This window comes from Enhydra lutris, unplaced genomic scaffold (assembly GCF_002288905.1).
Source record: "Enhydra lutris kenyoni isolate GAN:26980312 unplaced genomic scaffold, ASM228890v2 scaffoldscaffold75, whole genome shotgun sequence".
In the NCBI taxonomy this organism is placed as follows: domain Eukaryota; kingdom Metazoa; phylum Chordata; class Mammalia; order Carnivora; family Mustelidae; genus Enhydra; species Enhydra lutris.
Window position 1 is genome coordinate 1419402 of NW_019154159.1, and position 23938 is coordinate 1443339.

A 23938-nucleotide genomic window follows, 5' to 3' on the forward strand; every position below is an offset into this window, starting at 1 on the left:
CCTTGGCTGGGGAGAGGCGATGCCCGGACACAAATTGCGCTCAGCAGGAGTGTTTTACCTGAGGATTCCCAGCTGCAAGCTCAGCGAGCCATTCTTCGTGTCTTTCCCTGTTTCTTGTTCCCCGTTGCCCTCCAGAATCTTCTGCATCCTCTCCATCTACAAACCCAGTGGAAGAGGAAGGTCAGGCTTAGGCCTGAGTTCTTGGCCTTCTGCATATGCGTCCACAGCCTGAGCAAGCCCCTTTCCTGAGTCCGAGTCCTGATCCAAGCCTCTAACAAGAACCATTGGTCAGTCTGTCCCTTCTGGACATCCATCCACCCATCTGCCCACCCATCTATCCATCCGTCCCGCGGCTGTGGACAGCTGGCGTTAAGAACCACTGAAGAGGGGCGCCTGGGTGGCTCAGTGGGTTAAGCCGCTGCCTTCAGCTCAGGTCATGATCTCAGGGTCCTGGGATCGAGCCCCACATCGGGCTCTCTGCTCAGCGGGGAGCCTGCTTCCCCTTCTCTGTCTGCCTGCCTACTTGTGGTCTCTCTGTCAAATAAATAAAAAAAAAAAAAAAAAAAAAAAGAACCACTGAAGATCCGGTAGCCCTTTGCCATGGCCACTGGTCCCAGAGAGTCCCCCAAACTTGGCTCCAAGGCTGCTGCACTCCTAGTGGGCTTTGTTGGAAATGGCCCCCACGTAATGAAAAGAGCACTGGCCTCCTTGTTGGCTCCGCCGGGTCTCAACAGCTTCGAGCATGCGGTGTGAGACCCAGGAACTGAACATGATGTCACCTGAGGGACATTTCCTACCTGAGAGGCTTGTAAAAATCCAACGAGATAATATGTCAGCCCAAGGACGGTGCCATCCATCAAAATACAAGTGGAAAAGTGGGACTGCAGGCCCTCAAAGTCAGAGTGGGCGGGCCCTCCCTTACTTACTTTTGCTTTTTCCTGCCGAACTTCTTTGGTTAAGGACTTTAAGGTGTTCAGCTGTTCCTGCAGGTCTGGGGGTATAGCCTTTTTGACTGTGAATAATGGAGGCCTTATTCGTCAAAAGGGTTAGATCTCCAGCAGGCTCCCAATCGCTGTTTCCGGCCCCCATGGTGAAGCCCCCACAATCCCTGTTCCCAGCCCCCATGGTGAAGCCCCCCACCCCCGGCAGCAAACAGCAGGACCCCCCACTTCTGCTTTTCCAGGTGACTGGGGAGGGGGGATGGGATGAAAGGAAAGAGGAGTGTCCTTACCCTTTAAAAAAATCCACCTAATGCTTACTATCCTAAAGGACTTTGGGACTACTAACCCACACTTCCCACCCAACTCTCAAATCTTAATTATTCTCTGGGCCCATCGCTGTCCATGGACCATAGGCATCCTCCCTCCCATCCTCCCACCGGCCTCCGCGGCTGTCCAGATAGTCGGCCAGGGCATCCGAACCGCCTCACTCTCCTCCTGAGGCTCCTTTGCTCCGAGTCGTTTAATTCCAACTTTTGGACCCCAAGGGCTATAGTAGAGCCCAGAAAGGCTAAGAAGGGACGTGCTATTTGCAGCGACTCAGGAAGCAGCCCAGCAGCCAGAGGAGGCCAGGGGATGCCGGATACACAGAAAGCGGCCCCTCCTCTGTGTCCCTGGAACCCACCCATGAGGCCGAGCAGGTACTGGATCTTCTCCAGGTCGGTCTGGCCAGCCTCCTCCTCGTCCAGCTCCTTCATGTTCTCCTTGAGCTCTACATAGAGGCCAAGGAGCTCTCCCATCAGACGAAATGTTTCCACTGCCATGGGGAAGGTCGGAGCTAATTTATCCAGCGAGTCACGTCTCTCGCTCTGGAAATCACTCTTTTCGGAGGAGACTCGGTGGAGACAGCTGAGAGAGTCTGCGCTCCTGGGAAAGGCGGCTGCTTGGCTGGAAGGAGTCCGGACCGGAAGGGCAGACTGGCCTGGGGCCTGTATTTGTTTTGGATCCAAACCCATCTGGACGCCTGGGCCCTGAGGGCCAGGATAGGATCGGTCCCAGGATTCTGGGATAGAGGATACATGGTCTTGCTGTTCTGTGCCAGCTTGTCCCTCGCCATGCTGATCCGGGCCAGGCGAAACCAAATGCTGTTGAGCTTGCTGTGCAGATCCCACATGGGGGCTTAATGGTGTCAGGCCATGCTGGTCTGTGCCACGATGTAACAAACCTTGCTGGTAAGTCTCTGGTAAACCCTTTTGGCCAATCCCTGGTGATGCCAAACCCTGACTGGCTAGAAGTGCCGACACCTCGCCATGTTGGTATCTGCCAGGAGGTATCACGCCAGGGTGATATGGATGTGCTAAAGATCTTGGAAAATCTGGGGTAAATGCTGGAAAGCCACGAAGCCCTGTGCCTGCTGGTACCACACCTGGTTGTCCGGTTCCAGGTGGCCTCAAGCCGTACTGATCAATTTCAGGTTGAACCGAACCGCGCTGACCAGCGCTAGGCTGCAGGAAACCGTGTGGGTGTGCACCAGGCTGGACCAAACCACGAGGGTAGGCACCGGGTGGAACTGAACCACGAGGATAGGCACTAGATTGACCCAAATCTTGTAGATAGGCACCAGGCTGGACCAAACCACGAGGATAGGCACCAGGCTGTACCAGACCAGGTGGATATGCGCCAGGTTGAATCAATCCAGGAGGATATGCACCAGGTTGAGAAAAGCCACGTGGATCTGTGTCAGCCTGTACCAAGCCACGCTGATCCAATCCACGTTGCCCTAAACCACCCTGACCTGCACCAGGCTGGACCAAAGCAGGCTGAACTGTGCCAGGCTGAACCAAACCCGGCTGACCTGCACCAGGTTGTACCAATCCACCTTGATCCATTCTAGGTTGGACCATACCAGGCTGAGCTGCACCAGGTTGTACCAACCCACGCTGATCCTCTCTAGGTTGGGCCAAGCCAGGCTGACCTGCGCCAGGTTGCGTGAAACCATGATGATCGATGCCAGGCTGTGCCAAGCCAGGCTGACCTGCGCCAGGTTGCGTGAAACCAGGATGATCCATGCCAGGCTGTGCCAAGCCAGGCTGACCTGCGCCAGGTTGCGTGAAACCAGGATGATCGATGCCAGGCTGTGCCAAGCTAGGCTGACCTGTGCCAGGTTGTGCCAACACACGCTGATCGATGCCAGGCTGTGCCAAGCTAGGCTGACCTGCACCAGGTTGCGTGAAACCAGGATGATCCGTGCCAGGCTGTGCCAAGCTAGGCTGACCTGTGCCAGGTTGTGCCAACACACGCTGATCGATGCCAGGCTGTGCCAAGCTAGGCTGACCTGCACCAGGTTGCGTGAAACCAGGATGATCCGTGCCAGGCTGTGCCAAGCTAGGCTGACCTGTGCCAGGTTGTGCCAACACACGCTGATCGATGCCAGGCTGCACCAAACCAGGCTGAGCTGCGCCAGGTTGTGCCAAACCACGGTGATCCATGCCAGGCCGTGCCCAACCAGGCTGACCTGCACCAGGTTGCGTGAAACCAGGATGATCGATGCCAGGCTGTGCCAAGCTAGGCTGACCTGCGCCAGGTTGCGTGAAACCAGGATGATCGATGCCAGGCTGTGCCAAGCTAGGCTGACCTGTGCCAGGTTGTGCCAACCCACGCTGATCGATGCCAGGCTGTGCCAAGCTAGGCTGACCTGCGCCAGGTTGCGTGAAACCAGGATGATCGATGCCAGGCTGTGCCAAGCTAGGCTGACCTGTGCCAGGTTGTGCCAACCCACGCTGATCGATGCCAGGCTGTGCCAAGCTAGGCTGACCTGCGCCAGGTTGGGCTGACCTGCGCCAGGTTGCGTGAAACCAGGATGATCGATGCCAGGCTGTGCCAAGCTAGGCTGACCTGTGCCAGGTTGTGCCAACCCACGCTGATCGATGCCAGGCTGTGCCAAGCTAGGCTGACCTGCGCCAGGTTGCCGTGAAACCAGGATGATGGATGCCAGGCTGCACCAAACCAGGCTGAGCTGCGCCAGGTTGTGCCAAACCACGGTGATCCATGCCAGGCTGTGCCCAACCAGGCTGACCAGCACTAGGTTGCACGAAACCACGCTGGTCCACCCCAGGGTGCGCCAAGCCAGGCTGACCTGCGCCAGGTCGCAACAAACCATGTTGATCCACGCCAGGCTGACCAGCACGAGGATGCACCAAAGCACGCGGGTCCATGCCAAGTTGGACCGACTCATGCTGACCTATTCCAGGTTGGGCCAAAGCACGCTGACCTGCACCAGGCTGCATGAAAGCAGGCTGAACTGTGCCAGGCTGGAGCAAGACACGGTGATCCATTCCAACTTGGACCAAACCATGTTCATCCATTTCAGGCTCCGCCGAAGCCCGCTGATGCATTCTAAGTTGGGCTGAATCTTGCTGACCTATTCCGGACTGTGTCAAACCAGGCTGAACTGCACTCAGCTGGACCAAACCAGATGGATAGACGTTGGGCTGTACCAAGTCAAACGGAGATGCCACAGGCTGTCCCCGGCCACTGGGATACGCACCAGGCTGTGCCCAATCAGGTAGATAAGCACCAGGCTGGACCAAACCACTTGGATCTACAAGAGTCTGGACCAAACCATGCCGATCTGCGCCAGGGCGCACCAAACCACGCTGACTGGCTCCCGCTGGTACCGAACCAGGGTGGTCTGGCCCAGGCTGTATTATACCGCGCTGACCTGCGTCAGGATGAGTGAACTCAGATACTTCCAAGCTGGGCTGTACAAGACCTTGCCGATCTGCAACAACTTGTATCAAGCCAGGTGATGCCAGACTGCGCTGATGTGTGAGGTCTGGGACCGATCCTTGTTGATCCATGCCAGATATTAAAAATCCATGCTGATCTGCAGTCAAGGGCACCAATCCACGCTGATCCACACCAGGCTGATGGGCTGTGCCAGGAAGTCCTGTGCCATACTGATACGTGCCAAGTGGAACCATACCAGGCTGAACTGTGCTAGGTAGTTCCCATCCTTGCTGATGTGTGCCGGGTACCACTGGTGGCACCATCCCATACTGATCCAGGCCAGGTGTTACCAAGCCCCACTCATCCGTTCCAGGTGGCATCACACCGAGCTGACCCATGCTGTGCGGTACCACAGCATGTGGGTAAGTCCTGGGATGGCTCCACGCCAGTGGGTCCATGCCGTGTGGTCCCAGTCCATGCTGATCTAGCCCGGGCTGGATTCGACCCTGGCTTGCATCCACCCCCCAGTGCTGATCTGGGTGTACTTTATATTCATCTCCTGCCACAGGGCCTGAGGATAGGTCCTGTAGGGTGGGACCAGGCTGTGCTTCTCGTTCCTCTTTTCTTAGATGGACGGAGCTGTGCGACGGCAGCTCTCTCGTCCTGGGGCGACCTGACTCTACTCTGGATTGGGACGCAGACAGGTGATGGGCCTTTGCCAGGCCAGCTTCGTCACGGGCCCTCGGGTGCTGTTCTCTAGCAGGGAATGCGGTAGCGGAGGCACCTCTGCCTCGTTCCCTGGTGACCCCTTCAGAGGGGTTTCTTATGCCACCGAGTCCTGAAAAGGTCTGATCTGAGCCATAAGCACGGGGAGAATCCACAGCCCGGTCAGCACTTGACCGCTTGACGGGGACTCCGCCTTGAAGTATGTCATCTGACGTTGCGGAAGCATGCCCTCTGCGTTGAGGGAGTCCCGTTGTCGTCTCCGAGCCCTGGTTGAAGAGGAAGAGAGAAGTCAGCAGCTGCAGGTAGAAAGGACTCCCTCACGCTAAGACATGAAGGCAAGAACATCCGGGATACTGGACTAGGGTGACTTGGGGCTTTTGGAGAAGGACACCCTCTGGTCCCCAAAACTAGGCTGGACACAAAAACTCTGACATTCTTGAAGGATACGTCTCCAAGGCTTTGAGAATCTGCACATTCACAAATGGCATCATAATATGTCAATTGCCCTCGTAAAAGACAGTGGGAAAAGGGGCGCCTGGGTGGCTCAGTGGGTTAAAGGCTCTGTCTTCAACTCAGGTCATGATCCCAGGGTCCTGGGATTGAGCCCCGCACCAGGCTCTCTGCTCAGCAGGGAGCCTGCTTCCCTTCCTCTCTCTCTGCCTGCCTCTCTGCCTACGAGTGATCTCTGTCAAATAAATAAAATCTTTGGGGCGCCTGGGTGGCTCAGTGGTTAAAGCCTCTGCCTTCGGCTCAGGTCATGATCCCAGGGTCCTGGGATTGAGCCTCACATTGGGCTCTCTGCTCAGCGGGGAGCCTGCCTCCTCCTCCTCTCTCTCTCTGCCTGCCTCTCTGCCTACTTGTGATCTGTCTGTCAAATAAATAAAAATCTTTAAAAAAAAATAAAATCTTTAAAAAAAAAAAAAAAAGACAGCGGGAAGTACCAGACGATACCAGAGATCTACTATAACTATTGCTCCGCCTACAAATAAAGCACGAGTCATTTATTAAGTTCACAATGTAAAGTTTGTCCCATCATTGGCCCGTTGTTGATGGCAAAAGTATCACTGCCAGGCAAGTGAACCATGTATCCGAAATGTAAACGCATAAACTCTGGGGCCTGGAAGGTCCGTCGCTGAGGTCTCCTCTATGGACTCTTACAAAGGGCTTCCAGGACATTCGTCCAGTCTGTGGCACCGCTTATGCAAACAGGTTATCAATAGGGGACTGACAAATGTAGGGGGCATGCCCGCAGAGCACAATACTCACAATCCGTTAAAAAATGATGGACTATTTCCATTTCTCGTCCAAACAGAGTAACAGGAATTGGACTTACCCTCCTCCTGTCTGTAGCAACTCAAAACCAAAAGCCAAACCAAAACTAAAAAACCCCTGAACTATGAAACGGTGGCTTTCTACACACTGGATATGAGCTAGTGAAGGCCAGCCATCCCTGAGAAATGGGGAGACAAGCTATGGGAGCCCTCGTGTTGCCTCGGCTTGCTGCCATTTCAGTGGAGTTTCTAGGCTGCCGTCCCAGGAGAGGGATTCCCTGAGTTGAGGAGACAGACCTGACCATTCAGGCAGACTGAGGCAATGAGAGTTCACACGACAGAGTATCAGAAAGAAAGGAGGTGCATGGGGACGCCTGGGTGGCTGTTGGTTGAGAGTTTACGACTCTTGATTTCGGCTCAGGTCATGGTCTCAGGGTCCTGGCATCGAGCCCCGTGTCAGGCTCCACACTCAGTGGGAAGGGGGAGTCTGCTTGAGGATTCTCTCTCTCTCCCTCTTGCCCCTTCCTTGGCTCATGTTCTCTCTCTTAATAAACAAATCTTAAAAAAAAAAAGAAAGAAAGAAAGGAGATACACATAGAGAGGATTCAGGAGATCTGTAGTGTTCAGCACAGAAATGATCAGCGTGTGTATGTGAGGAGACTACCCGAGGTTGGGACAAGAGCCATCTGCAAGGCTGGAGGGAACAGTGCCAGACTCTCACAGGGCTGGGAACAGTGCCTGTTTCTGTCAGCCAGTTTGGAAAAACCTCAGTTCAGGGGACAGTACTGAGAAAGGTGTTGCCTCAGAAGTGGAGAATCATCAGCTCTACACTAAACTCTGCTTTCAGAGCCACTAAAAAAACCAACCACGGGCGCCTGGGTGACTTGGTCGGTGAATCATCTGCCTCTGGCTCAGGTCAGGATCTCAGGGTCCTGGGATCGAGCCCGGCATGGGACTCTGCTTCTCCCTGTGCCCCTCCCCGATTGTGCCTCTCCCTCTCTCTCTCTCAAATAAATAAGACTCTTAAAAAAAATCACCCAAACGAAACATACAGTAAAAGAAACAACAAGGGAATTAAAACAGTCCCCTAGAATATACTTATTTAACATGAAAGAGACAAAATTGAGGAATAGAAGAACAGAAAAGACATAAGACCTATAGAAAACAAAGAGCCAATGGAAGAGGTAAACCTACTTTATCAGTAATTAAATACTCCAATCAGAAGTCAGAGATTTGCAGAAGGGATTTAAAACCATGACCCAGGGGGCCCACGCTCACTGTGTACAGCCTTTTCTCTTCGGGCCTGGAAGCCCATGAGACCCTCTTCAGGGACTAGGCAGCCATGGCCAGGGAGGACCTGCTAGCAAGTACCAGCGTGGGTGTCCTGGTGGCAGGAGTGCCATTGGCTCAGGACATATTCAGCCTGAGAGAAACATGAGGCAGAAGCCTAAGATCATTGGGATCCCTATATCCAAGCCCTCCATCTCTGGATATTGCTTGCTGTCTATGCTGTTGTCCTAGGACAATCAAGAATGCAAGAACCCGGAGTGCCTTTAAGGACAATTGAATAACCAAGAAGTGATGAGCCAAGAATCTGCTGGATGTGTGAAAATGAGGTCAAAATTCCCAAAAAGTTCAGTTCACGTCAAAAACCCCATAAGAGAAGAAATGACCTGTGGTCTTATCAAAGAAGGACCTGCCACCCTTCAGATAATAATAGACTTCGGCATGACACTAAGTATATTTTCCTACAAAGGGAAAGGATGCCCAACACGTCATAATTATCATTGACAATCATAAGCTGGTTACAGATGGAGGCCAGAAAGAGTTACTGCAACTAAAGGACAAAGATCATGCTACTAAAGTTGATCCTGTTCCTACAACAGAGGTACCCTTATGTGGTAGAACCGTACCCTAACTCACAGGGTTTGCTTGTTGAACAGGCTCTACTGAAAGCTAAACTGAAAGGAATTGTGGCAGGATCTGATGTCTGTTCAAGGAAGGTACGAGAATGTCTTTGATAAGCTCCAACAACACAGTCTCCCTGTGTTCAAATTTTCAGCTGGTGTGGGTGATGTACTAGAAGTTCTCCCTCGGCCTGGTGTTGATCATCCAATTGTCAGAGTCATGACCAACTTCACGGATTTTGATGAGAATGGGGTGTTCAAAGGACTTAAAGGAGAACTAGTTCATGAATTTAACAAACATGGTGGGTCTTTGAGCAACACAGAACATCTCAAAATCAATTGTTAAGACAGTAACAACACAGTTCTGCTGGGAGACTCCCAAGGAGGCTTGAGAGTGGCAGAAAGATGGGCCAATGTGGAACACATTCTGGAAACTGGATATCAAATGGAGTAGAAGAGGTTTTAGAAAAGTACATGGATGCTTATGATACTGTTTTAATAAAAGATGAATCATTGGAGGTAGCCAATGCTGTCTTACGGAAGATTCTGTAAGCAAGCCTTCTTTGAGTCCTCTTTCTTGTGGATACAACTGATAGAACTGCTTATCCATTCATCTTGCTTAAAAACTCTGATTTGTAATATATTCTTGCCCTTGAAATTTTCCTTTGCATTACCGAATATCTTGATACATTGAACCCACCAACTGGAAGCTTCTCTTTCTTCACCTCTCTCAATACACCCCTGACCATATTTTTTGACAGATTAAAAAACAATAACAACAAAAAGAACCTTAAGAGCCAAAATTTGAAAGGTAACTCCTCTAACTTTTCCAAAATGTGTTTTGTAGTTTACGTTATTGCAAAGTTTTTTTTAAAGGTTTTATTTATTGGGGAGAAGCAGAGGGAGAGAGAGCAGACTCCCCACTGAGCAGAGACCCCGATACAGGGCTTGATCTCAGGACCCTGGAATCATAACTTGAGCCAAAGGCAGAGGCTTAACCCACCGAGCCACCCAGGCACCCTGGAAGATATAATAGTTTTAAAAATATATATGAACTAAGCAACAATGTCCTAACAATCATAAGGAAAACCTGATGGAATTAAAGGGAGAAACAGTTCAACAGTAACAGTTGCAGACTTTAAAATCCTACTTTTGATAGGGATAGAACAAAGAGGCAGAAGATCAACGATAAAATAAAAGACTTGAACCACAGACCAACTGGATCAGCAAACATCTGTAGAACATTCCACCCAACAAGATCTGAATAAACTCTCTTGCATGCACACACAACATTTTCCACAACAAACCATGTGTTAGGCCACTAGAAAACAAAATGAAACACCAAAGCACAGGAAAAATAAAGATGTTTTCAAACATAAAAATACAGGCTGAAATTCATCAAGAGCAAGACTCAGACAAGAAATGTTAAGTGAAATCCTTCAGGCAGAGAGAAAATGATACCAGATGGAAACCTGACTATACAACAAAGGGGTCACAAGCCCTGGAACCATTTTTCTTGACTCAAATCCCTTTGGAAGATAATTGACTGAACAAATCAAGAACAATGTATTGTAGGGTTCATAACAAATGTAAAAGTAAAATGCAGGACAATAGCATAAAGCAGGCTTTAGCAAACAAGGGCCCATGGGCCAAGTCCAGCCCATCGTCTGTTTCTGTAAATGACACTTTATTACGACACAGGCAAACTCATTCATTTATGTATTGTTCATGGTTGCTTTCACACAGTAACAGTAGAGTTGAGCAACTGTGACAAAGACTGCATGACCCACAAAACCTAAAATATTTACTTGGCCCCTTGACAAAAAGTTTGCTAACCCCAGAAATAAGTCCCTTGGAAATACTTTATTGTAAAGTCCTTATACTATTTGTGAAGGGGTAGAATACCACTTGAAGGAGAATTGTGATGTGTAAAAGAGGTATAAATCTATAAACCCTAAAGCAACCACTCAAATAACAAAGATGTATAGCTAATAAGCCGACAGATGAGGTTAAAAAACAAAAAACACTCAAATGATACAAAAGAAGTAGAAAAAGAAGGAGAAAGGAACAAAAAGCAGATGGAACAAATAGAATACTAACAGCAGGATGACAGGCTCAGTCCTAATTATATCAATAATCAGATTAAATGTAAATGATCAAAACAGACTGATTAAAAAGGTGAGATTGGGAGGGGCACCTCGGTGCCTCAGTTGGTTAGACGTCTGACTTTGGCTCAGGTCATCATCTCGGGGTCCTGGGATTGAGCCCCATGTTGGGCTCCCTGCTCAGCGGGGAGTCTGTTTCTTCCTCTCCCTCTTCTGCACAACCCCTGACTTGTGCTCTTACTCTCTGTCTTAGATGAATAATACATAAAATCTTTTTTTAAAATCAAAAGTTGTCAGAATGGTTAAAGAATCAAGACCAACTACATGCCACTTACAAGAAAAAGACTTTATATAGACAGACACAAATAGGTAAAACATTAAAGAACAGGAAAACATACACCATGCTCACACTTGAAAAAGAAAAAAAAAAAGCTGGAATCACTATACTAATTAACATAGATTTCAGAGCTAAGAATATTACTAAGGATAAAAAGGTCATTTCTTGGGATATCTGGGTGGGTCAGTCAGTTAAGCATCTGCCTTCTGCTCAGCTCATGATCCTAGGGTCCTGGGATCGAACTGCACGTCAGGATCCCTGCTCAGCTGGGAGCCTGCTTCTCCCTCTCCCTCTGCCACTCCCCCTGCTTATGCTCGCTCTCTCTCTCTGTCTCTCTCTCATCACAAATAAATAACATCTTTTTTAAAGGTCATTTCTTAGGAGATCAATTCATCAAGAGGGCATAACGTTCCTAAATGTCTCTGTACCTAATAGCAGGGCTTCAAAATATGTGAAGCAAAGCCTGATAGACCTACAAGGAGATAGGGACAAATCCACAGCTGGAGTCAGAGGTTTCAATACCTTTCTCTCACTAATTGCCAAGTAAGCAGAAAATCAGCAAGGACATTGTATTCATTTTCTGGAGCTGCTGTAACAGACTGGTGACTTGAACAACAGGAAGGTACTGTCTCCCGGCTTTGGAGGCCAGAATTTCGGGATCCGGGTGTCAGCAGGCTTGGTTCCCTCTCAGGTGGTGAGGGATAATCTGTTCCATGCTCTCTTCTGGCCTCTGGTGGCCTCAGGCATTCACTGATGGCTGTCTTCTCCTAACCATCTATGGATGGATGGCCGTCTTCTCCCTGCATGTGTCTTTCTGTCCAAACACCCCCTTTTATAAAGACTCACTTATATGGGATCAGGGCCCACCCTAATGACCTCATCTAAACTTGATCGTCTGCAAAGACCCGTTTCCAAATAAGGTTATTTACAATGGGAGTCAAGACTTCAACACCTTTTGGGAGGGGTGGAGACGGAAACACAGCTTAACCCTAATGGATACAGTAAACTTGAACAACACTACAACCTACTTGACCTGATGGACAGTTATAGGATACTTCCCCTAACAAGAGCAGAAGACACATTGCTCTCAAGTGCACACAAAACATTTACCAAGACAGAACATCTTCTGGACCATAAGATATACACCCATCAATTTAAAAGGAGTCAAGTTGTACAAGTCTGACTACGGTGGACTTAAATTAGAAATTAGTGACAGAAAGATCCCTGGAAAATCCCCAAATATTTACAAACAAAATAACAGACTGCTGAATAGATCGTGGACGTGAAAGAAGAAACCAAAAGGGATATAGAAAGTGTTCTGAACCACATACCAGAATGTGAGGGATGCTGCTGGAGCAATACTTGGGACATATTTAATATTTATAGCACTAAGTGCCAGTCCCGAAATAGAAAAGCCTCAATGTGCACTTCAGGAAACTAGCAAAACAAGAGCAAATTAAATCCAAAGCAAGCAGAAGAAAGGAAATGACGAAGATCAGAGCAGAAGGCAATAGACAGAAAACAGCAAAGAAAATCAATAAAAACAAGGTATTTGAGTACATCCATGTAACTGATAAAGCTCTAGACAAACCGATGAGGAACAAGACAGAAGAGACACAAACTGCCAACACCGGGGTGTCATCAAAGCCACGCAAATTACAACAGGACATCACTACACACCTGTTAGTATGGTCAAAGTCTGGGACACAGACAAGACCAGACGCTGGTGAGGATCTGAGCAGCAGAAACTCTGCTCGTTCATTGTTGGTGGGAATGCAAAATGGTGCAGCCACTGTGGAGGACAGTGGCATTTTCTTACAAAACGAAACATACTCTTTCTATACACCAGCAATCACAGTCCTTGGTACTCACCCAAAGGAGCTGAAAACGTACGTCCACACCGAAACCTGCACACGGATGCCGACAGCAGCCTTATGCATAACTGCCCAAACTCGGAAGCAACCAAGATTTCCTTTAAGTAGGTGAACGGATGGACTAACTGTGGTCCAGCCCAGGCCACGGAATATTATACAGCACTAAAAAGTGAGCTGTATTGCGTCATGAAAAGCCATGGAGGAAACTTAAATGCACGGTGCTAAGTGAAAGAAGCCATCATACTGTATGATTCCAACTGTACGACATTCTGGAGAAGGCAAAACTGTAGGAGACAGGGAAAGGATCAGTGGTTGCGAGTGGGGAGGGAGGAGTGAAGGAGCAAAGCACAGAGGACTTTTAGGGCCGCAAAATTACTGTGCATGGTGCTGTCTTACGCCATTACACCATTGTCCAAACCCATAGATTATATAACACCAAGAGTGAACTTGATTAAAACTACAGACTTTGGGGGCGCCTGGGTGGCTCAGTGGGTTAAGCCTCTGCCTTCGGCTTGGGTCATGATCTCAGGGTCCTGGGATCGAGTCCCACATCGGGCTCTCTGCTCAGCGAGGGGCCTGCTTCCCCCTCTCTCTCTCTGCCTGCCTCTCTGCCTACTTGTGATCTCTCTCTCTGTGTCTAATAAATAAATAAAATCTTTAAAAAAAAAAAAACTACGGACTTCGAGTGACATCATGTGTCCATGTGGTTTCACCAGCTGAAACCACGTACTGTTCTGGTGGGGTCCTCGTTCGCGGGGAAGGTTATGTGTGTGTGTATGGGCCAAAGGTATAAGGGAAACCTCTACACCTTCTACTCAATGTCTTTAAATGTATTTTTAACTTTTTTAAGATTTTATTTATTTGAAAGAGAACAAGCAGGGGCAGAGGGAGAAGCAGATTCTCTGCTGAGCAGAGAGCCCCAACACGGGGCTGGATCCCAGGACCCTCAGATCGTGACCTGAGCTGAAGGCAGATGCTCAACCCACTGAGCCACCCAGGTATCCCTTTAAATTATCTGTCTATCTCTCTATCTATTTATAGCAAGCTCCATGCCCAGTGTGAGGCTTGAACTTACAACCCTGTGATCAGTTGTCACTGCTCCACCAACTAGGCACTCCTCTTCCTTCCACTCGGTTTTGTTGTGAGCCTAAAACTCTAAAAACAGAATCTATTTCTTTTAAAAGTCAATTTTTAAATGTGTGTGCAGGGGGAGATGTGTCTCCATGAGCCGCAGCCAGCAGTCTCCCCACTACCCTCTTTTAGCGGCTCACCGACAGCTGTGCTGTCATCCCCATCGCCAACCTCTTTCAATGATTCACCCGCTCCCAATGATTATAATCTTTTTTTTTCCTTGATTTTTTTAAACATAATCTCTACGTGGGACTCCAACTCACAACCCCAAGATCTAAGAGTTGTATGCTCTACCAACTGAGCCAGCCCGGCACAACCCCGCCCCCCCCCCCATGCTTCTAATCTTAAATGTCGCCTGCAACTTGCTCCCCATCTCTTGGCCCGCCTCTATAAAGCCACGAACACGCGACTGCTGGCAGGGAACTATGGCCAGGGGGACGCAGCCAGCACCCCAGGGTGAGCGCGTACTCCCCGGACACCGAAAGACCTCGAAATCTCAGCAAAGCAATTTCCTGCTACTCGCAAAGAACCTACAAGATCCCAGGAGGCAGGAGAGAGTCACAGCCTCTTTGGACCTCACCCAGCCCCGGCCTACCCAGCTTGGGGGCACAGTACTTCCCTCTGAGGTCCAGAGCTGCCTCCCTGGTAAGACGTAATGGCCCAGCTCTGTGACTCCTCGATGTTGCCCCAAAACCAGGGACCAAAAATACACTAGTCCAGGGTCCTAGACTCATTTTCGACTGCTGTAGAACACGTTACCACGAATGCAGACGTCGACAGCCGCACGAGGTTATGATCTCACAGTTTCCATGGGTCATGAGGCCGGCCACGTTTTATCTGGGTTCGCTCTCAGGGCCTCAGCCTGCAATCCAGGCCAGGCTGCGGCCTTCTCTGAGGTTCAGGGTTGTTGCCCGAACTCAGCTCCTCTTGGCTGGAGTTCTTGGCTCCTACAGGCCACTCTCAATCCCAGCCACGTGGCTCCCTCCACGGGGGCCATCCTCTGGTTTCACTTTCTCGGGGAGGGCTCGCCTGATTAGGTCAGGACCACCTGATCCCTCCTGTGATTAAACTCAAAGTCAATTTATTAGCGATCTTGTTACAGGAGAGATGTCCCCCCCCCCCGCCCCCGCCACCCGCCATATCTGCAGGTTCTACCCACACCCGAGGGGATTCTGTGTGTGCACAGCAGAGGGTAGGAATCCTGGTAGCCATCCTCAGGCTCCGCCTATCACGCAGAAAGGCCCACAGGACTGAAAACCAATCACTGCAAACAACTGCCACCAAAAAAAGAAAGGAAGGAAACGGACACCGCGCAGAGATTCTGAAAGCAAGTCCTGAAAAAGACCCTCCAGAGGCGAGTGCTGTGGACTTTGTGCCCAGGTTATTGCCCAGCGCTCAGACCCAAGAGCAGCAGAAAATGGAAGGAGTTCTGCTAAACCGCCCAGCCCAGCCAATCATCCACGAACCGCCCCAAGAGGAAGCAGGGGGCTGTACCGTCCTGTCCCACATGGCTGCTGGGACAAATTACCCCACAGCTCAGCGGCTTCCACCAACACGAATCTGTTATGGTAACGGTTCAAAAGGTCAGAATTCCAGAGCCAGTGGCTCTGGGCTGAGGTCAAGGTGACGGGCAGCGCTGGCGATGCAGCAAAGCTCTTGGCACAAGCCGCTTCCACGTCTCCTGCCGCCTCTTAAGGGTGGCTGGGAGTCCACCCATGGCTCATGCCCGCGGCGCTCCTGTCTCTGCTTCTGCAGCCGCATCGCCTCCCCCTCTTCTGTGGTAGAACCTTCTGCCTCCCTCTCACCGGTACCTTTGTGATCGATGGGTTCATTTTGAGGCAAAATACGGTTAAGTCCCTCCTTTCTCACGAACCTGTTAGGTTGTCATCTGAACGGTGAGGTTGTACCATGAGCTCTTCTCTATGCCCGATGGATCCCACGCTCCCTCCTGAGCCGGAACGTTCTGTCCTTCCTGCCTTCACAGGATCCCCCAGGTATGGAACCTGCTATTCCCATGACTCCAAGATGTCCTAAAACGTTTATTTCTATTTCCCTGGGGATATGCCGTGGTGGGGGCAGGTAGCTGGAAGTGGGGTGAATCCTGTGCTGCCCCTTCCTAACTCGCTCCACTGTTTTTCGGGTTCTGAAGCCCAAGATATCTAAATGGCGATCACAATGGAACAGGGGGAATCACCTGCCCTCGATGGAATCCTGAAACGAAGTTTTTAGTTTTGGCTTTTCTACGTGATAAAGTAGAGGCCACACAACTTCGAAGAGAAAATGCCCTTTAGCTCAGACTTGCTATTTCCACGCAAGAACGTCTGTGCTCAAGGTCTGCGGACCCGGTGTAATGGGTCACTGGAAGGTTCTCCCGTTGTTACGCCCACGGCCACGGCTCTCCCGGGAGACTCAGCTGCGTCTCCTTGATGACAGCAAAGTGAAGAAGCATCTTCCTCCCTTAAGCAAGCTTTGATTAGCACGACAGGGCTGGCTCTTCCGGGATTTGGTGACCTGGTCACCACAGGTGACCACAGGGTATGGCTCTTCCTGGTTCTTTCTGACCATTAGAGGTACTACGAGGAGCAGCAGGAGGCCAGGCAGGAGGGGGAGGCGGGGAAGCATCCGGTCATCCTCGCTCCATCTGGCGAAACTGCGGAGAAGGCCCTGCTGCCCATCGGGATACGCGCTTGGAAAAAGCACTGGTCCGTGTCCTCGCGTTCACTCACGTCCTGGGACAGGCGTCTTCCACTGCTGTTCTGTCTGAGCTCCTGAAACTGCAGCCTTCCTCCTCCAGGGGGAAATACAACACCCTCCTCGTGTCCGCGTTCCAGAGATGGGATTTACTCCTCCGGGCTCATCGCCCCCGTACTCGGCGTCCTGGCTTCCGGCCGGACCCTCCACTTACCCCGCGGGCACACGGTGAGCCTCCCGCGCACCTGGGAGCCACCGCCGCTCTCCCGGAGCGCACTGTGGACCTGAAAAGCGCTGACCTTCGATATCCTGATCTCGTCACTTATGTTAAAGGGTCCCACCAACAGCCCAAGCAACACTGGTCTCCAGCGTTTTTGCTGTGTTTTCTCAGCTCCAGACGGGGAAGTTCTCTCCCGCGCTTGTGATGCTCCGTACAGGGGCTGAACGTGTTCTGTTGCTTCTCAAAAATCTTTTAATATTTTTATTTATTCTCCCTTGCTCCTGGGGCTACCGACAAGCATGAGCATCTGTCGAAACAGACACTTTCTTACCTCTGGACAAGCGGGAGTGTCTAAAGGGGCTTCTGTCATGCTCATTTCTAGGTGTGGCAGGTGTCCTGCTCGCACCCGAAAAAAATGTGTCGTTCACTCAAAACAGGATACTGCTACGTTTCAAGAGCTTTGGCTTAAAAAAAAAAAAAAAAACAAACAAACAAACAGCGAAAGCAGAGGCAAACTTTTTCTAGGCCATTCCTTTTGCTAGCAGGGTCTTCTTCCAAGTCCTTCTGCTGCGGCTTTCCTCTGAAGATGCCCTCGCCCCAATCAAAAAGTAATCACAGGGTGTCTTGTGTACCCCTGTACTATTTGACATGCCCCAGATGGCCACTTGGTGGCGCCAAAAGGTCCACTCTCTTCCGCCTGTTGAGGTGGGTACTGACATAGGGAACTTTTTTGAGTAAAGGGAGGGGCACGAAGCTAGAAGGGGAATACCCAGACCAGAAGGGCAGCTGATCCTTGCCTCGATGGCCATTTGATAATTGCCATTTTATTCAGATGGAGAAAGGGTGGGGATCGAGAAACGATTTGAGGGGCACCTGGGTGGCTCCGTAGGCTAAGGGTCTGCCCTTGGTTCAGGTCATGATCCTGGGGCCCTGGGATTGAGCCCTGCATCTCGCTCCTTGCTCAGCAGGGAGTCGGCTTCTTCCTGCCCCTCCCCCTACTCCTACTTGTACTCTCTTTCTCTCTCCCTCCCTCTCACTCTCAAATACATAAATAAAATCTTACAAAACAAATAAATAAAAATGATTTAGTTATCCTGGGCACTGCCTGGGGACGGACAGACGCATGCACACATTTGTGTGTCAAAGTCATTGCCACAGGGCTCCTACAGACATTTTATTTCCAAAGTTGGTCATCTTTGTCCACTAAGCATGAAGGGACTCAGGCATTTCAGACCAGGCTGTAAAGGAACTTTGAAAAGCTACAAAAGCAAATCAAAACTACAGTCAGGGGCTGCCTAGGTGGCTCAATGGGTTAAGCCTCTGCCTTCAGCTCAGGTCATGATCTCAGGGTCCTGGGATCGAGTCCCACATCGGGCTCTCTGCTAGGCAGGGAGCCTGCTTCCTCCTCTCTCTCTCTCTCTACTTGTGATCTCTCTCTGTCAAATAAATAAAATCTTTAAAAAAAAAAAAAACTACAGTCAGGTACCATTCTTCCATCCAACTGGAAAAAACTGGGTACAGACAGTGCTGGTGGGGACTGGAGAACCAAGCTCTCTCCCACGTTGTAGGGAGAATCTAAATTGGAGCCCTATCTGTGGAGGACAGTTTGGCAAAAGGAGCCAAATCACAAACCTGCATTCCATTTCTTAGGAATGCACCCTACCTACGAATATGTTTGCACATGTGAAGGTTACACGGGAGCACGGTTTTTTCTAAGACTGGAAAAAACACTTAAATAATAGGAAGCATGAAATTAGGAACATCCACATAATGGAACACTGTGCAGTAGCAAAGAGGGAGAGGTCCAGGGAAGCCCCACCCAAAACCAGGGCCCAGGTCCCCAGTTTGTTCACCCCTAGTGAGGCCCTCCAGCCGTCAGTAATGGCTTGCTCCAGCTCCTCCCAGGTGACCATGGTGACTTCTTCTCCAACAGGCATCAAACTCATCTTCCGGCCCACGAGGTCCTGACGGTGACAGAAAACATGCAGGCAGACAGACACACAAACACCCCAAGTTTAATCCCAGAAAGCTTTAGGAATAGAACTGAGCTAACAGAATCCACAGCCCTAGTCCCAAGGCAACATCACTGTCCTTCAAGTGACCAGTGAGTCCTGGGCAGCCAGTTTCCTGTCCCCTGAGGACCTCTGGGGGAACGCTGGGCTGGGATGGGAAGGATTTTCCCCCCATCCAGGGGCAGCGCCCACAGGGGCAGAGGGCCTCATCCTACTTCGGAGGGACACAGACATCTGGGGTGGGAGCCTGGACATCCTCCCCTACTCCCCCTTGAGGGCCCTTTGTCACAGAACTCGCCCATATTACCAGGAATTCATCCCGTTCTCTGACTATCTTCTCTAGAGCATCGATTCGCTGGACGATTGTCTGGAAGAAGAGTTCAGAGATGGAGGATCAAATCAGCCCCTCCTGTGGACCCTACACCCACGCACACGTGCATAGATACGCATGCGCGCACACGCACATGCGCACACGTATACATGCACTCCTAGAAAAGAAAGGAGGTGTGTGGATCTTACAGGAGAGGGCGGTAGAGACAGGACCACTGAGTCAGCTAAATCGTTTTCTTTCCAGCCACGAAGAGGCAGGCAAGTGAGGTGTGGAGGTCCTGGGGGACACTGTGCCAAGAGCAAATGCAAGCACAGGGGTGGGAACCTTTGGTCCTGGATTCACTTCTCCTCCCCTCGAACAGAACATTCCCGCACTGCAGAATGATGCTGACTTTGCCCCTCAAGGACAAAAATGATCCGGCGCTTCAAGGCGTCTGAATGGCTGTGTGGTTTGAAGAGAAAAGCGTCCCCAAAGAACCGAAACAAATTGCTAAAACTTAAGTTGTTCTTTATGACCCTTGCAAAGCTCCAGAATGTAGGAATCTAAAGGTGAAACAAGCCTTTGGTCTGAAAAAAAACATCTAAAAGCCCCAAAACACCACATTTCAAAAAGAAAAGCTTTCCAGAGCAACGGTGAGTCCCGCTTGGGCCTCAGGCCTGGAATGAGGGGCAGAATAGGGTCAGGGGCCCTGAGGCCTCCCTGAGCCTCTCCCTGGGCGTCTTCTAACTGCCCCTCCTCCTCCTTCCAGCGCTAAATCCCTGGGCGGCTTCCGGAGGGCCTGAAATAGGAGCACTGCCTAGTACTTTGGGCCCCTACTATCCATCTGAGGGGGGTCCTAGATCTTTCTCTGAGAGAACAAAGATCCGAGTGAAGGTGTGGCTGCCGAGCACCTGCTGGTGTGACCGCAGAGCTCTCTCCATCCCAGCCCGCCCTCCTGGGCTCAGCTCTGTCTTTCAACACCCACCACCCCACTCCTTTATTCTTGTTTAAAAGAAATCCGCTCGAAGAATATTCTGAGAAGTTGTCAGCTCCCTCTCCTCCCCCCATCCCCGACCCGGTTCGGATCCGTGGGGGTCTGAGAAGGGGCAGTGGAGTGGCGAGGACAGGCCCTGCATGGGAAGGGACGACTCCGCGATCCTCGAGGTGGGGTCCCCGCCGTCCTCACCGCTGGGAGCTCCTCCGCCTTTTCCTGGGCTTCTTTGAGGGTTTTCACGTCCTCCACGACGTCGCGCAGCAGCTCCATGGCCTGCAAGGTGGGGGCGCGGCGGTTCGGAGGACTGCCCGCCCGCGCCTCCCTTCCAGCCCCGGAGCCGACGGTGGGCCCGGGCCCCCCAAGCCCCGCCCCAAGCCCCGCCCCCAAGCCCCGCCCCGCGCCGCGCTCACCTGGGAGACCTGGGAGACCGTGGCCCGCTCGCCCTTCGCGATTTTCAACGACCCTGCTCGTGCCCTGGCCGGCGTCAGCTGGGCGGTCTCCTCCAGCCAGTCCCGGGCGTCCAGCTCGCTGATGGGAGCCGTAAGGTGCTGCACGTGGCTCACGATGCCCTGCACCTGGCTCGTGACGGTCTTGAGCTTCCTGCTGAGGTCCTGGACCTGCCCGCCCAGGCCCTTCACCTGGCTCTCGAGCGTCGCCGCGGCCGTCGGTGGCTTGGTCAGGCCGCCGCGCGGCTTCTCTTTGGACGCAGCCAGCTGCGGGGCGCTGAGCGCGGCCTGCGGGAGCTCCAAGGTGCGGCTCGTCTCCGGCGACGGCAACGGCGACTGGAAGTCGATGCGCACCTCCTGCAGGTTGAGGCTCCGGAGCATGGCCACGATGAGCGTGTGCAGGGCCGTGAAGTTGACGGCGCCCACCTCCGGGGTGCCGATGGCCAAGTCCGCCAGCTCCCGGAGGGAGACCATGGTGGTGGCCGCCGTCGCGGGCGGCATCGTGCGCCCTCTCAGCAGCGGTCCGCGCCCTCGGCTGGCCAGGCGGCCATGTCCCCCTCACTGCCCACTGCGCCCCCGGGCGCTGTCCAGGGCATCAGTCACTGGAGGACGGAGGCGAAGCGCCTGGCCGCCGGGCTTCCCACCCTCCGCTCCTGGGGACCCGCGCCCGCCTCCCCAGCGGGGTCCGGACAGCCGCCAACCCTCCGCCGTCCAGTCGTCCGCTCTCCGAGCTACACCCTCCCCTTGCGCCGGCTGCGGCCAGCGGACGTTTGGAACCGAACGGACGGCCCGGTTCACTGCCCCGTGGTGCGGGGCCCCGCGCACGCGAGGGTTCTGACACCGTCCAGCGGGCACCCCGCCATGCGGGACCCGCCCATATGCGAAGTCACACACCCCCTCCCAACTTGCAAGGGGATCCTATCTTATCCGGGTCTGGGGAAGCCTTGGGCATACCCCAAGGCACCACTGTTACTATAAGTAAACGTTCCCAAAGGGGCTATGAGGCTGTGTCAAGGGACTGCTATGGGAACTCAGCAGTTTGGGAAGGGGAGGGGTCCTGTGGCTCACCTAAGTTGCAGCCCTCACTTAACCTAGGAAGGCCTCCCATGCACTCAGCCATTAAGAACGGACAGATTTAAGGCACACCATGTGTGTCCTTAGCTCGTTCTATTACTCAGGGCAGTGGCACATGTCTTAAGGGATGCAGTCCTGAGATCTTGGCTTTTTGGGGACAGCTCTCCTCTCATTTTGCTTCATCAGAAAGGAGGGTAACTTGGAAAAGACCGCTCGCCATCCAGGCAGCTCCAATCAGCCACCACACGACAGACCTTCACTGAGCCACCCTGGCCTAGTTTATCTCGAAACAGACTCATCTGGTCAAGTGCCAGCATTTCAGCCCATCACAAGCCAGGATTAGACAGGACTAGAGGAATCTGGTGCTCTCAGCAACTGGGGCTTGACTTCCCCACACCAGGTTTTTCCAGAAAATGTGAAATGTCAATGTTTACATTCAGGAAAGCTAAGGAAAACCTGAGCACAAGTCTGTACCATGGACTCCTATTTTAACTACTTCTCAAATTCAAATTTTTAGTCTGAGCTGGTAAAATGTAACTGAAACCCTTCATGCCTCTCGTCCCCAGGTGTTGCCTGGGAGTGGAGTTAAATACCAGTCTAGAACCTACAGGAAGGTTAACACCCAAGGATTCTTTTTCACCGTCATAGCCCCAGCACCTGACACTCAGTGGGGGCCTCCCGCTTCCTGAAACCATCAAAAGAACAAATTGTTAGCAGCTTTGTGCACTTATGTTTTCACCCTATAAAACAGAAGTCTGGGTCACCAAATTAAAGCCTTGTGATGGGGCTTCCCCTGTCCTAGAGGGTGTGGAACGTGAGCTTCTCGATTCTAAGCTGTGACTTTCCAGAAGGATGTTACCCCTGCTACCACTGGCCAGAATCTCGGCTCCCTGAGTCCTCATAGTTTCATCTGCAGATCCCTGAGACTTGGCATCATGCCAGACACAGGTTAGGACCCACTAAATGCCCATGGAAGGGCTGTATATGAATATATTCTAATTCTAATCCCAGGAAATATATTCTATGAAGTAAGTACATATAAACACCTCTGTTCTTACAGACACAGGAAAATAAACATCAACTGGATGTATACATGGAATTTTGGAGTTGAAAAGATCTCCCTCAGCTGTCAGTTCCAAGCCTCCCTTTTTAGATCTCATGAGACCCAGAAAGGACTAGTCATCTTCAGGGTCTTACAAATAAGAACCAGGTCTCCTGAGTAACAGTCCACAGCTCCGCCTCCCCCACCATGCTGCTATCTGATAATTGAGTTCTTGCTCCAAATTCCCCTACTTGGACTATTAACAGAAGGCAACTTGTGTGCTTGAAAAAGCTAACGTGCTTGAAGTCTTGATTGTGGCTTGGGAACTTTTCAAGTCATTAGGAAAGGGATAAAAATGTCAAGGAAATGTCCCTGCAGAGAAAGACAATTGTACAAAGAAGCGGATTGTCCTTTACTATCCCTCAGGAACAGAACCAATTCCAGCTCATTGCCCAACAGACAGACTCTGTCCTTCCCATTACATTCAGTCCTGCCCAGAGCAGGCTGAAGGTCTAAAAGACCTCCCTGACAGATGTGTTACAATATAGAGTAATTTTAATTGCTGGTTAGGAAGACCATGAGCAGTCCTGAGAAATGCCATCCACACTGTCATCTATCACACAAGAAAAGTATAATTTGTTCTGTTTTTTTTTTTAAGATTTTATTTATTTATTTGACAGAGAGAGATCACAAGTAGACAGAGAGGCAGGCAGAGAGAGAGAGAGAGAGAGAGAAGCAGGCTCCCTGCTGAGCAGAGAGCCCGATGTGGGGCTCGATCCCAGGACCCTGAGATCATGACCTGAGCCGAAGGCAGCGGCTTAACCCACTGAGCCACCCAGGCGCCCAGTTCTGTTTTTTTTAAATTTAGATTTATGGGGTGCCTGGGTGGCTCAGTAGGGTTAGGGCCTCTGCCTTCGGCTCAGGTCATGATCCAAGGGTCCTGGGATCGAGCCCCGCATCGGGCTCTCTGCTCAGCAGGGAGCCTGCTTCCCCCGCCCCTGCCTACTTGTGATCTCTGTCAAATAAATAGATAAAATCTTTAAAAAAAAAAAATTTAGATTTCTAAATCCATTATCCCAACCAGGATTTGATTTCGATGCTTAGGAAGGGGATGGAACGCACCGGTGGAGA

The 23938-nt window shown here is 51.3% G+C and overlaps 1 protein-coding gene across 1 annotated transcript in view; it reads right to left on the bottom strand.

The window, feature by feature from the left end:
• LOC111160270 (glutamine rich 2) overlaps positions 1-21192 on the bottom strand; it is a 33498-nt gene extending 12306 nt beyond the window's left edge. Inside the window, exons 1-12 of the mRNA XM_022523209.1 lie at positions 20656-21192; positions 20438-20518; positions 19249-19335; positions 18749-18893; positions 4781-5520; positions 4486-4539; positions 3894-4179; positions 3634-3753; positions 2559-3513; positions 1624-2408; positions 927-1012; positions 59-156 (exon numbers count right to left, since the gene is read on the bottom strand). Of these exons, the coding sequence (XP_022378917.1) occupies positions 59-156; positions 927-1012; positions 1624-2408; positions 2559-3513; positions 3634-3753; positions 3894-4179; positions 4486-4539; positions 4781-5520; positions 18749-18893; positions 19249-19335; positions 20438-20518; positions 20656-21192 (3974 nt within the window). The remainder of the gene's footprint in view (positions 1-58; positions 157-926; positions 1013-1623; positions 2409-2558; positions 3514-3633; positions 3754-3893; positions 4180-4485; positions 4540-4780; positions 5521-18748; positions 18894-19248; positions 19336-20437; positions 20519-20655) is intronic.
• Positions 21193-23938: the final 2746 nt, after the last annotated feature.